This window comes from Papio anubis, chromosome 16 (assembly GCF_008728515.1).
Source record: "Papio anubis isolate 15944 chromosome 16, Panubis1.0, whole genome shotgun sequence".
Classification (NCBI taxonomy): Eukaryota; Metazoa; Chordata; class Mammalia; order Primates; family Cercopithecidae; genus Papio; species Papio anubis.
Window position 1 is genome coordinate 11326273 of NC_044991.1, and position 13010 is coordinate 11339282.

General features: G+C 56.3%; 1 protein-coding gene across 3 annotated transcripts in view; it reads right to left on the reverse strand.

The window, feature by feature from the left end:
* Window positions 1-488: 488 nt before the first annotated feature.
* SYNGR1 (synaptogyrin 1) overlaps window positions 489-13010 on the reverse strand; it is a 34058-nt gene continuing 21536 nt past the window's right edge. Inside the window, exons 2-4 of one of the 3 annotated variants that reach the window (XM_003905563.4) lie at window positions 11487-11724; window positions 9858-10003; window positions 489-4352 (exon numbers count right to left, since the gene is read on the reverse strand). In XM_003905563.4, coding sequence (XP_003905612.1) covers window positions 4131-4352; window positions 9858-10003; window positions 11487-11724 — 606 coding nt within the window. In that variant the 3' untranslated portion in view covers window positions 489-4130. Of the gene's footprint in view, window positions 4353-7672; window positions 8457-9857; window positions 10004-11486; window positions 11727-13010 lie in introns of those variants that run through there. The other 2 variants (XM_009217317.3, XM_009217318.4) reach the window with 2 other exon arrangements.

The following is a 13010-nucleotide window of genomic DNA, read 5'->3' on the forward strand; positions in this document are numbered from 1 at the left end:
TTTTTTTTTTTTAAGACGGATTTTTGCTCTTGATGCCCAGGCTGGAGTGCAATGGCGTGATCTCAGCTCACTGCAACCTCTGCCTCCCAGGTTCAAGTGATTCTCCTTCCTCAGCCTCCCAAGTAGCTGGGATTACAGGCATCCACCAACGCCCGGCTAATTTTTTTTTTTTTTTTTTTTGTATTTTTAGTAGAGACAGGTTTTCACCATGTCGGTCAGGCTGGTCTCGAACTCCTAACCTCAGGTGATCCACCTGGGTTAGGAGTTCCCTGGGCCTCCCAAACTGTTGGGATTACAGGCATGAGCCACAGTGCCTGGCCAATTTTACTTTTTAAAAAGATAATATATTCATAGGTTCATTGTGTAATGAAAAATTAACAAACAATAATAACCAAGTAAGACATGGCCTGTCTGGGGAGACAAACGGGATGGACCATCCAAGCCAAACGCAGAATGAAGAACAAAGAAACACGGTGACACGCTGGCAATCGCTGGTGGGTTCTGAGTCTTCACTTTATTATTATGTCACCAGAAGTCACCACCTTCACTTGGTTCACCACAGATGGATGGATGTCATAAAGGAGGGTGCCACGGGGCCACTGGATTCACTCGAGACTTAACCAGGTGGTGGGGGTGCCTAGAGTGGGGGCCCAGGATGGGGACCGCCCTTCACCGCACACACACGCACACACACACACAGATATATTTGTGGAGCCTTATATTATACATCTTATATATAGAAAATATATATATTTATACTATACACAGGCAGTAACGCTGCGGGAGGGGCCAGGGCACCGACAAGGGCTGCGCGCACCAGGGCATGGGGAGTGTCAGGTCAAGTGCATCGCTGGGAGGCAGCCGGCCCAGTCCCTTCTCCCATAAACTCCTGGGAGGGGCATTCCTCCTTTCGTGCTCCTTAGAGAATCAGAGGGGTCTTGGGCCAAGGTTAGGGGTCCCCCAGGGCTAACAGGCAGGGGCTCTTGGTTACATGGGGAAACCTGGGATCCCCGAGGCTTCAAAGATCAAGAATCATCAGGGAAGGATGGAGTGGGGAACTAACGTCAGTCCCCTGGGAATTAGCCCCTCAACTGCGACACCCCCAGGTGGATCAGGAGTCATGCAGGCAGGACAGTCTGTGCCTGCCCAGGATGAGCCAGAAGACCTGGCTCCTGAACCTCTCTCTCTGTGCTTGACCTTGGACAAGTCGCTGTCTCCCTATCCCAGACTCTGCCAACTCTAAGCATCCTTGCGACTCTACACTTATGCGAAACCTTTTTTTCCTGGGCCCTCTCTTGTGCTTGATGGGGAGGAGGGAGCCACCCTGCAGGGTCCAGCTGCAGCAGGGCCCTTCTCCAAGGAAAGCTTTGGGAGCAAGGGAGAAGCAGGGGAGGGCAGCTGGGAAGAAAAGGGATACCAGACAGAGTTGGGCCTGGGGTCCCCCAGGGGCTGTCCTCTGCCAACAGAAGGAGCGAGCTTCCCCATGAACCTTCCAGGGCAGAGTCAGGAGCCCTGGGTCCCATCCAGATCCCACCCTCCGTCTCTCACCCTCTCTCATCTCCATCCTGGGCAGGTCCCTGCCAGAGTCCAGCCTGATGGGGAAGATCATGCCTGGGAGTGCTTCTGGGCTGAACTCGGGAAGAGTGAGGGATTCTTCGTGAGATGACTCAGCAACCCCCATTCTTGGCAGGAGTCTTGACAACTTTCCCCGCCTAGGGTGGCAGGCAGGGCCTGTAACAAACACCCAGGATGGAGTTAAGCTTACCTGGTACCCTGCCCTCCAGCTGAGGATCACCAGCAGCTGGCTGGCACCCAAGGAGAAACAGATGGGCAGCACCCTGAGGTCTCCTAGTGCCCATCAGCAGGGGAGGGTCAGAACATCTCACAGCGTCTTGTGGTGGGCACAGAACTTCACTCTGCCATAAACACTCCTGCACTCACTCACACCCCCGCCTATGGCCTGGTGTAGGTTTCACTCTTCAGGCCAGCAGATAACCTGCCCCCATGCTTGTCCCATTTGGGCCACCTGGCGGGGGGGGGGGGGGGGACTGTGGACAGAGCCCCTTCCCCAGATTAGAAAATGAAGTCAGCAACAACTAGCTGTCACTCAGCTGCCTGGGGTCCTCTCCATCACTGCTGTCCCTTGGGAGGACTTGGACAGACCTGAGTTTAGATCTGTGTTCCACTGCCAACTCGCCTATACTTGCCGAGCCTCAGTTTCCCTTCTGTTAAATGGGGACAATGGTACTACTTCTCTGCTTAGGACTTCCTCCTCTTTCCCTTAACTCTGGCCAGGTTTTAGGGCCATTGAAGCAGGGACCACCCATGCCCTTGGTATCGCCAGCACAGGAGCTGGATAACTGCTGAGTAAGCAGGTGAGGGATCTCCTGCCTCTTAGGATTCTGGGAGGGGGGATGGGGGGATGGTGGTGGAAACACCCAGCTCCGGGCCCGTCCACCACCTGCTCTACTCTGCTCCCTGAGGGGTGGGCCAGTGGACACTGGGTGGACAGGGGGACGGGCCCCCAGTGCTCTCCTATACCTCCCTGTCCCTTACAGCTCAGTGAAGAGCCCACCTTGTGCAAGAATCGACCTGTCCCCACTCAGAAGAGATTATGACCTCCTCAGACCCCACAGCCCTTTTTGTGCCTTTGGGTCACCTGCCACCCTCTCCCCCACAGCCCGTGGTCTTCCCTGGGCCTCCCATGCCTCAGGGGCTCTTGCCTGTGTCATCCTGGGGGCAGTGTCTCTCCACAGCTGCAGCCCAGGAGCTGACTTGGCTGATTCCAAAACCACTGTCCTTGCTGCTCTGCCTCCCATAGGGAGGCTGGCTCTGCAGTGGGCCTTCTGGAAGGCCAAGGAAACACCTCTCATGCCCTTGGCTGCTACAGCCCCCGAACACTGACTGACCCCAGATGAGAGGAGAGGTGACATAGCATCCCAGATCAGTTCTGTTTCCTGGGAGGTCACAAGGGCAGGGAATCGAGGCACCTGCTGGGCAGCTGGGGCCAAGAAACCCGGGCGTTAGGCCCAGCTTTGCCACTCACTCACCGTGACCTTGGGCCAGTCACACCCTGATCTGTGCCTTGTTGACCACCCAGCCCTAGGTGAGGGCTTAGTGAGCCCTCCTAGAGGCAAGGACAGCGATCAGTCCTCTGAGAGACCACGAAGGGGTTTGCTGGAGCCCCCTGGAACAAGCGTCTGTGGGACATGCAGGGCACAGAGCAGCACCTGGGGCGAGCCCTCTCGGAGGAGGCCAAGGGCCAGGGGTAGTACCAAGGGGATGTGGGCGGAGGGACCTGGAGGTGGGGCTGTCCCCAGGGGAGGAGGAACAGCTGGGGCAGAACGGGCCCTTGACTTGCAGCAGAATCAGGGTGTCTCAAGGGGCTGAGGGCCCCAAGGCCTCCCAGAATGACAGCAACATTGAGCAGGGAAGCCCCAAGCGTGGGGATGGGGGGAGGTGGGTGGCCAGGGAAGAGCACGTGGTCTGCAGTTGGACAGCCTGGGCTTGGCCCCACCTCTATCACTGGCTGCCTGAGTGACTCTGGGCAAGTAATCTTGACCTCTCCAGACTTCAGTTTCCTCAACCATAAAATGGAGACAGCCCTGACACTCTTAGCAGGACTGCCAGAGCAGGGTGACAGCCCCCAGTGTCCTGTGGGTGTTCACACTCACCCTGTGACCAAGCCACGGTGTAGCCACACTTCCCAGCATTATCTGGGTCTGTCTTTCCCACTATTCTGGCCTCTGGTACCACCAGGGCTTCCTCCACAGCTCACTGCTCCCCTTTCCAGAGGCCGTTTTGGCCAATTTCACCACCCATGCCCAGCACAGGCCGGATGCCCAGCAGGTGCTCAAGGAATGCCTGATGACACAATGTATGAATGCAAATACCCCTGGCCCCCACCCTCTAGGCCCCTGTGGGGCACATGCCCTGGGATATACTTGCACACATGTAGACAGTCCCCAACACTGGACTGCCCCAGCCCTGCCCCGAGCTACCCTGGACCTCAGTGGGACACGGCAGAGGCTGATGAGGTGCTGGGCAGGGCAGCTTGGGAGGGAGCAGGGGCTGGGTGTGGAGGGAGGGGACAGATGGGAGAGGGGGCGGGGACAGGCGGTCACTGTGGCTCAGTAGCCCTGCGACTGGTAGCCCTGGGGCTCGGTGTCGAAGGCGTTGGCCGGCTGCTGGTAGGTGCCACCCATACCGGCGGGATCCGGCCCAGTGTTGGGCTCCACGTAGGGCGCGTAAGGCATGCTGGAGTCCTGGCTGGGGTCCATGTAGTCCTGGGAGAAGAGGGCCGAGTCGGCGCCAATCTGGTACCGCTGGAAGGCCAGCATGGCCTGGCCCGCCTAGGGACGAAGGCCGGCGGGGACAAGGACAGGCGGGAGGGGGTGGTTACGGGAGAGACAGACAAGGGCACTGGGTTAGTGGTGGTTAGTTCACAGGACACAGGCAGGAGAGGGTTAAAGATCTTCAAAGCACCAAACATGAGACCAAGCTTGGCTGTGGAGAAAGAAGGCTGTTCTCACAGCCATCCCCGGAAATGCCCAAAACCATATCGTCCAGCCAGAAAGTAGCCCAGAAGTCACCTGCCCCTGTCTCCCAATCCCAGAGGTCAGTCTGGGCTACCAAAAGTTCTAGATCTCCATTATGGAGTGTTAAGATGGCTCAAAGGCTCACAACAGCCTCCTTAAAAAAAGCTTCTCAGTGGGACGAAGGACTGTTGGCATCTCCTAGGAGCCATTCTTTTGTCTCTCTTGCAGCTAGGCATGGCCATGTGACTACGTTTTGGCCAATGGGATACCCTCATGTTCTTTGTCCCACCCTCTGACCTGATGTCTGGAATGCAGATGTGATGGCTGGAACTCTAGTTGCCAAAAGGGACCACAAAGACCATGTGCCAAGCCTGTAGGAATGAAAGATGCCTGGGGGCCAGGCGGCTCATGCCTGTAATCCCACAACTTTGACAGGCCAAGGTGGGAGGATCGCTTGAGGCCAGGAGATCAAAACCAGCCTGGGCTAAAATATGCATCTCTGGCATATTGACTATGTTGAGTTAAAGGCACTTGAAAAACAGCAGGCACAATAACAATCTGACCTCCTTATTGAAAGCAGGAGAGGCCAGGCGCAAAGGCTCATGCCTGCAATCCCAGCAGTTTGGGAGGCCGAGGTGGGTGGATCACTTGAGGTCGGGAGTTCGAGACCAGCCTGGCCAACATGGTGAAACCCCATCTCTACTAAAAATAAAAAAATTAGCCAGGTATGGTGGTGAGTGCCTGTAATCCCAGCTACTCGGGAGGTGAGGCAGGAGAATCACTTGAACTCAGGAGGCGGAGGTTGCAGTGAACTGAGACAGCACCACTGCACTCCAGCCTGGGCGACAGAGTGAGACTTTCTCTCCAAAAAAAAAAAAAAAAAAAAAGGCCAGCTTGGGCAACATAGCAAGACCCCATCTCTACCAAAAAAATCCACAAAAAACAAATTAGCCGGGCATAGTGGTGCTCGCCAGTAGTCCCAGCTACTCAGGAGGCTGAGGTGGGAGGATTGCCTGAACCTATGGGTTTGAGGCTGCAGTGAGCTATGATCCAGCCTGGGCAACAGAGTGAGACCCTGCCTCTAAAAAAAAAAAGGAAAGATGCCTGGGTCACTGAAGACCTCTGGAGCCACTATGCCAGCCTTGGACCACTTCCACAGTCTTGGTTGAAATCACTGTTGTTTGGGATTTCTGTCACCTGCTGCTAAACCTAATTCTAAGTGAGAAACTGAGTTAAATAGAGTGAAACAAGTTTCAGGATCATCCGACTTGGCAGAGCCCTGACTATTCAACGTGACTGCGCCTAGCCTGAAGCTCTCCCCGCCCCTTTTTTTTCTCCACAGATCTCAGATTGGGAAAGACTTGTCTACAGCACACATGCATGGTTAGGAAGTTATTTTTCAATAAAAGCAATTACGTTGTTATTAAGGACAATGACACTGACCACACTGAGCTAAGTCAAAGTTTAAGTAAATCAAACTTGTCATTAGAAAACCAGCTTAGAGGTTTATTGCAAAAGCCTTCTCCAGAAACTTTCCCGGCCCAGGGAATCTGCCTGTGATGGGAATGTGCTGATACTCTCCAGACCCCTGGAGGGCTGGGAAGATTGAGGCCTAGAAACAGAAGCGCCGTGGCAGAGTTACTGCTAGAACCCATCCCTAAACATGGGGTCCTACCCCTTCCCCTTCCCAGGTCAGGGCACCCTCACCGCCTTCCCTTTGATTGGCCCCTGACAAGGAACTAAGTCAACCAACAACCTAAAAGAGTCACTTGGTGAAGAGGTAGAGAGTGAATATACCTAGTGTTTTATTCCACAAAGTTCCAGAAACCCAGTGACTGGGCATTTCCTTTTCTTTTCTTTTTTTTTTTTTTGAGACAGAGTCTCGCTCTGTCACCCAGGCTGGGGTGCAATGGCGCAATCTCGGCTCACTGCAACCTCTGCCTCCCGGGTTCAAGTGATTCTCCTACCTCAGCCTCCCGAGTAGCTGGGATTACAGGCGCCCACCCACCACCCGAAGATAATTTTTGTATTTTCAGTAGAGATGGGGTTTTGCCGTGTTGGCCAGGCTGGTCTCGAACTCCTGACCTCAGGTGATCCACCCGCCTTGGCCACCCAAAGTGCTGGGATCACAGGCATGAGCCACCACACCCAGCTAGGGCATTACCTTTTGATTGTACTCATTGACCAAAGTTCTGAGGGGCAGCCCTTTCTGGGAGGTGGATTTTTAAAGCAAAGTGCCAGTGCCTTGGGAAAGGCAGACCAGGTCTAAAGAAATTACGCTAAGGGATAAGGTGTGGCCCTCTGGGGTTTCCCACTATGTTGGTATGAGGTCCTGGCTGCTGGGGGCTCAGATGCCAGAGCCTGAAGAAGCAGGAGAGGTGAAAAGCCCCCTGAGGGTACACTTGAGCCCTGGCCAGCCCACTGGGACAGACTGAATGAACCTTGAGAGCAATGTCTGTAGACTCGGTTCTCCCCGAGCTCCCTGGCTCTACTGTCCAGGCTGGTTTCCTGTACAGAGGCAGAGGGCTGGAGCAGATGACCCCTATTGACCCTTCTAGCGAGAAGCCTCTGGCTGTAGGCACTCATACTGTCTCTGTGGTCAGCTCTCTGCCTTCACTAAGTCACAGCTTCATTTGGGCAACCAGTTTAAGGGGCCGCCACAAGACAGCAGCAAAGGAGAGGCCTGGGTCCCCGCTGGCCTGGGCTGCAGAGGGAGGATGGGAGTTCTGCTGAGCCCAGGGACCTGGTGGTCCCTTGGCCCCACTTTCTCAGTGCAGGTGCCCTCTCTGCAGCATCTCCAGCGTGCAGCAGGCAGTTTGCGTCTGCACTGGGATGCCTCCAGTGCCAGAAAGCTCACTCTTGGTGTGCTCAGGCCCTGGCAGCGTTGAGGCATTGCTTTGGGGAACTGTCTGTGCTCCACCAACCTCCTCAACTCCTGCAGAGTGGAGGAATGGGTGAGTTCCTGCCCAGGCAGCTGGGGGCCCCCAGGAGGAAACCTGTGTAGAACCAGAAACCAAAATATTTTGGAGGAACAAGGATTGATCACCTGAGAATTACTCTCAAAGTAGAGATTCTGGAGGTGCCCCTGACTCTCTGGAGAGAAGAATGAATGAATGAATGAATGAATGAGTGAATGAATGAACGAAAGAGCTTACATTTATTGAGCATGCTTGTCCTAAGCCCTGTGCTGGCCTTTGTTTCGTTGGCACAACAGCCTTGAGAGGTTTGTCCATTATCACCCCTCATTTCAGGTAAGTGGACTAAGGCTTAGAAAGGGGCAGGGGTTTGTCAGGGTCACACAGCACACGAGGACAGAGCCAGACCAGGAGTCCTCTGACATCTTCGGCCAGGCCGCTCACCCTGAGGACAGTGAGGTCACTCTTCACACCGCGGTGAAGGGAGAGGCTATTGCTCTGCACCCACAGCTCAGCAACGGGGGCCATGAATGCCTCCGGGCAGCCCATGTATGGGGCCACCACCAACCTGGTAAATGCCCACGGCTGTCCATTTGGAAGAGATTTTGATGTGTTTGTTTTCTCCTCCCCAGCCTGTGGGCTCCTGGAGCCAAGGACCCCACCTAATTCATCACTAGGCACAAAACAGCGGCTCAATAAATGTTTACTGAATGAAAGAACGCATGAAGAATAAATGAAGGAGGCAGTGAAGGAATGAATGAGTCAGTGGAGAACCTGAATCCGTTCCTCAAGCCAGCCTTCCACTGCCCTGCATGCCCTGGCATCTTGGACATTTCTGGCACTAGGCTGCTCCTGCCACCTCACCGCCAGGGGTGATACAAGGATGCCGGCCTCTGCAAGCCAGGGAGGCCTACGGCTGTGCTGAGGCAGGGAACAGTGTGCTGTACTCCTCCTGGAAGCTTAGGTCCTTGAATCTCCGCACGGCCAGGGCTGCGGTCAGGCTCTGCCAGGAGAGAGCAGGGGTGAGGCCGGTGGGGAAGAGCTGGAGAGGTACCAGGGGGGAGGCTGGCTTCAGGGGGCCAGGCAGGCACCTGTCGGGCAGGTACTTCAGACCCACGGCTAGAAATCATCCACTACTCCTCTGTGAGGCCCGCCCCTAAGCTCCTCCCATAGGCTGGGTGGTCCCCACTCCTGGGGCGCCTTCTCTGGATTGAGATCCCCTGGGGTCACCAGGTTCTTCCTACCCAGTCCTGAGGACACCGAGGGCTGGGGCAGCCAAGGCTGGCCCACTAGGGCCTGAACCACGGGTCTCCCCTTCCAACTGCTATCTTTTAATATTGTTGGGGAGATGGGTATACCCCCCAAAAATGGATATCCAGGGGCCCTCAAAAAGAAAGAGAAGTCACTGCGGGACAAGCCCAGGAGGATGGGGGAAACAGGGAGGGCTGGCGGCCTCTGTGTAGCCCCGAGGGTCTCCTTCCAGGAGGCTGGGCCCAGAGCTGCTGGCCGGCCCAGAGGGGAGGCAGCTGTGGGTTATGGGGAGGGCTCTTGGGATGGGACTATGGAGGTGAGGTGACCCTAGATCTCTACAGAAGGGTGATTAGGAAAGAAGAAACAGAGATGACCCAGACCAGCAGGAAAGAGGGGCCGGCCGAGCTGCTGTGCTGCCTGGCCCTCCAGTCTGCCAGCCCACGGCCTGCTGGGCCAGAGACATGCTTTGTTTGACACACACAATGTATTGTTTAAACCTGAATAAACTTCCAACACGTCAAGATCAGATTTCATGTAAAAATTCAGACTTCTGCCTTCTCTATGGCCCTATTCCTGCTTGGCAGCCGAGCAGAGGTACCCTCTTAGAACGCACGCATGTGTCACCTGGCCCGCTCACGGCTCTCAGGTCCTGCCTGGCCCATGTGCATCTGATGTCGACACCTGTTTCCCCTAAATCCTACCCCCTCGTTTTACGGACGGGAAGACAGAAGCTAGGAAAAATTAGAGGCAGCCCCAATGGGAACCAGGTCTCCTAACTCCTAGGCAGGGCTTCCCTAGCCTCAAACCCTGCAAGCCTCACCTTCCCGTCTAGGCCTCTGCTTTCTCATCTGTGAAAGCGGATAATAAACACCTCATCCACCCAGAGTGGTTTTGGGGGGGTAGTCCGTGACCCCCAGGAAGGCTGCTCTGCACCAGTGAGGGTCTGCCATCTCCAGTGACTGGGCTGCAGCCTTCTTGCTGAGGGAGGCAGCACCGCTGTGGGCGCCGCAGAGACAGGCAGGCAGAAGAGGGAGCGAGGGTGGTGTGGGTTCCCGGAGGCAGAGCGGGCCCGGGGCTAGCGAAAGGCCACCAGTCCAGGGGCTCATTGGGGAAAGGGGGCGAGTGTGGGCTGGTAGGCGGTGGCTGTACTCACCCAGGTGAAGATGGAGAAAAAGGAGAAGGCGATGGCGGCCCGGGCTGCGTCCGTCCCTTCGTTCAGCGGATTGTCCTTGGGCTTGGAGACCTGCCACTGGTTGGCCAGGTAGCAGAAGCCCACGAACCAGAGGAAAGCCCAGAAGGCTGGGGGGTCCCAGTGCCGGGCAGAACGGGCAGTGCCATACATGGGGTAGAGGGTGAGTGGCGAGAAAATGGGGAAGCCGAGGAACACGGGGACATTCAAGAGCGCATCTCCCATGCTCCCCCACCCCCAAAGGGAGAGGCAAGGGGGGCAGGGGAAGAGAGAGGGGAGCCAAGAGAAGATGCAGGCGAGAAGAGGGAAGCCAGCCAGATACAGCGGGGAGGAGGCCACAGACAGGGCAGGGTCAGGGCCAGACAGAGGAGAGCCACGGGCAGTGAGAGGGGAGGATGGAGGGAGAGACAGAGAGAGAAGGCAATCAACTCAGGCCGCGTTTCTGCAGCCTCTGCCAAACCCCCATCTCTAGCCACACGCCTGATGTGGGCCCCCCTGGTCCACCCCTGATGCCTGCAGCTCTGCAGGCAGGAAGACCCCAACCCCTAGGCTGCCAGACAAATGAGGTGTGCAGACGAGGACGAGGCTGGGGCAAGGATGGCAGCTTGGCTGGGTGGACTTCGACTTCTAACGTGCTGCGACCACACAGAGCCCCAGGGTTAGTGAGGGGCCCACTGAGAGCCGAGCCTGGGGGCATCAGCAGTGGGAGCCTCATGGCCACACAATCTCCTGTGAGTGCCCAGGTCTCCCCAGAGAAGCCCAGACCTGCTCAGGACAAGGGGTGTATCTGCCAAGCAGGTGGGGTACCCACCTGGGGCCCAGCCCACCTCCCAGAGGCACTGCCAGGGAACCCTGAGGCTCTGCGGAAGTTTGAGAACCATTCATTCAATTCTAGCTCCTTCTAAAACTAGGCCTCATGACCTGCCTTCAGCCTGGCTTATCCTGAGAGCTCCAGGCTTAGAACTAGGGGTTGGTCCCAGTCCAGGGACCCAAGCCTCAGAACAGTGAGGCTGAAGCCTGGGGTTCTGACCCCTGAGAGCATCCACCAATCAGATTCCTGGAACTCACGGGGCAGAGATCAGGGTGCCTCTGCCAAAGGCTGCTTCTGAAGGGCAAAGGGCAGCAGGTCAGGGTGGCTCTACAGGTCCAGGCCCTGGTCCTGCCAAGGTCGGGCTGGGAGGGGTGGGGAGGCTGAGGCTCCAGGGCCCCTGCTGTGCAGTGGGCACCCAGTCACCGCCTTGCTTAGTCCTCATGAGGCTGCCCCGGGGAGGTGGCACAGAAGAGGCCACTGAAACACAGGCCAAGCCATGGGGGCTGGGACATGCCCAGTGGCATCCATGGGTCCCTTAGACTAGAAGGAACTGGAATCCCATCCATGCACCCCTGCCTGTGGGCAGCATGGGTTATTTTGGAGTCCCAGGCCCTGGTCCCATCCTTCCTGCTGCCAGCCATGTGACCCTGAGTCTGCCCCTTCACCCGCCTGCACCTCATTTCCTCATCTGGAAAATGGGAAGAAAGGTGGCAGCCGCCTCCTATGGCCGGGACAGTCCTCAGCAGACTCTGTGCAGGGGGTACCCGCTGGGTGGGGCTCACCCGAGACACCGATGTCGGACAAGACGGCTTTCTTGCGGTCCTTGACGCTGCTGATCTGTGGGAAGTACACGTCCAGGGCCAGGTACAGCAGGCAGGTGAGGAAAGCTAGCACGCCCACGGCCACGCCATAGCTGCAGGCGTTGGGGTTGCGGTTGTAGATGCAGAACTCTTCTCCCTCGGAGGCGCTGTTGAGGTAGCCCTCGTTCACGATGGAGCCGAACACCACTATGGAGAACAGCTGTCGGGGGCGGGGCTACACCTTAGACCTGGGCAGAGCCCTGCCTGACACCACCCAGGGGACAGGGAGCCTGCCACCCTCACCTGCTGCCTGGCCCTCCGTGAGCTACAAGGCCCAGGTTAAGCAGGCATTTCAGAAGGGGGTCCCCAGAGAGGGAGGGCAACTTGCGTGGGTCACACAACGCAGGTGGGTGTCAATCACTTCCTTCCTCAGCCACAGGCACTGAGGACCCTCTGACCATAGATGTGGCCTCTTCCACCACCCCTCAGCCAGGTCTTAAAGGTCTTCCCGGGCACTGACACCAAAATATCCTGGGACTGGACCCACCCCAAATAACGAGGAGCCATAGGCCCTCCTGGGCTGTGAACCTGTCCAGCCCCCACCCCCAGGCTGACTCCTCCAGATGCTGGCATGCGCCTGGCCCCATCTTGTGTTCCCCTTCCCTCTGCAGAGCTGTGGGCTGGTCTGGGGTCTCAGGCCCCTACCCAGACCCGGCAAGTGGATAGAGTGATGAATGAAAAAATAACAGTGGGCTAGGGGCGGTGGCTCATGCCTGTAATCTCAGCACTTTGGGAGGCCAAAGCAGGAGGATCACTTGAGCTCAGCAGTTGGAGACCAGCCTGGGCAACATGGCAAAACCCCGCGTCTACTAAAAAATACAAAAATTACCCAGGTATGGTGGTGCGTGCCTGCAGTCCCAGGTACCAGGGAAGATGAGAGGGAGGATCTCTTGAGCCCAGGAGGCGGAGGTTTTAGTGAGCCGTGATCATGCCACTACACTCCAGCCTGGGTGACAGAGAGAGGCTCTGTCTCAAAACAAACAAACAAACAAAACAAAAACAAAAACAAAAACAAAAAACTCTCGGGCCAGGTGTGGTGGCTCACACCTGTAATCCCAGCACTTTGGGAGGCAGAGGCAGGTGGATCACGAGGTCAGGAATTTGAAACACAGCCTGGCCAACATGGTGAAACTCCATCTTTACTAAGATACAAAAATTAGCCGGGCATGGTGGCAGGCGCCTGTAATCCCAGCTACTTGGGAGGCTGAGGCAGGAGAATTGCTTGAACCCGGGAGGTGGAGGTTGCAGTGAGCCGAGATTGAGCCACTGCACTCTAGCCTGGGCAACAGAGCAAGGCTCTGTCTCAAAAAAAAAAAAAAAAAAAAAATCTATCTATGTTTATGTGTGTATTATATAGAAAATAACAATGGACACAATCCTGCCAGATACAGGGTACCCTGCATGATCCCAAGGATATTACACATGCTATCTCACTGACCCCCCTAT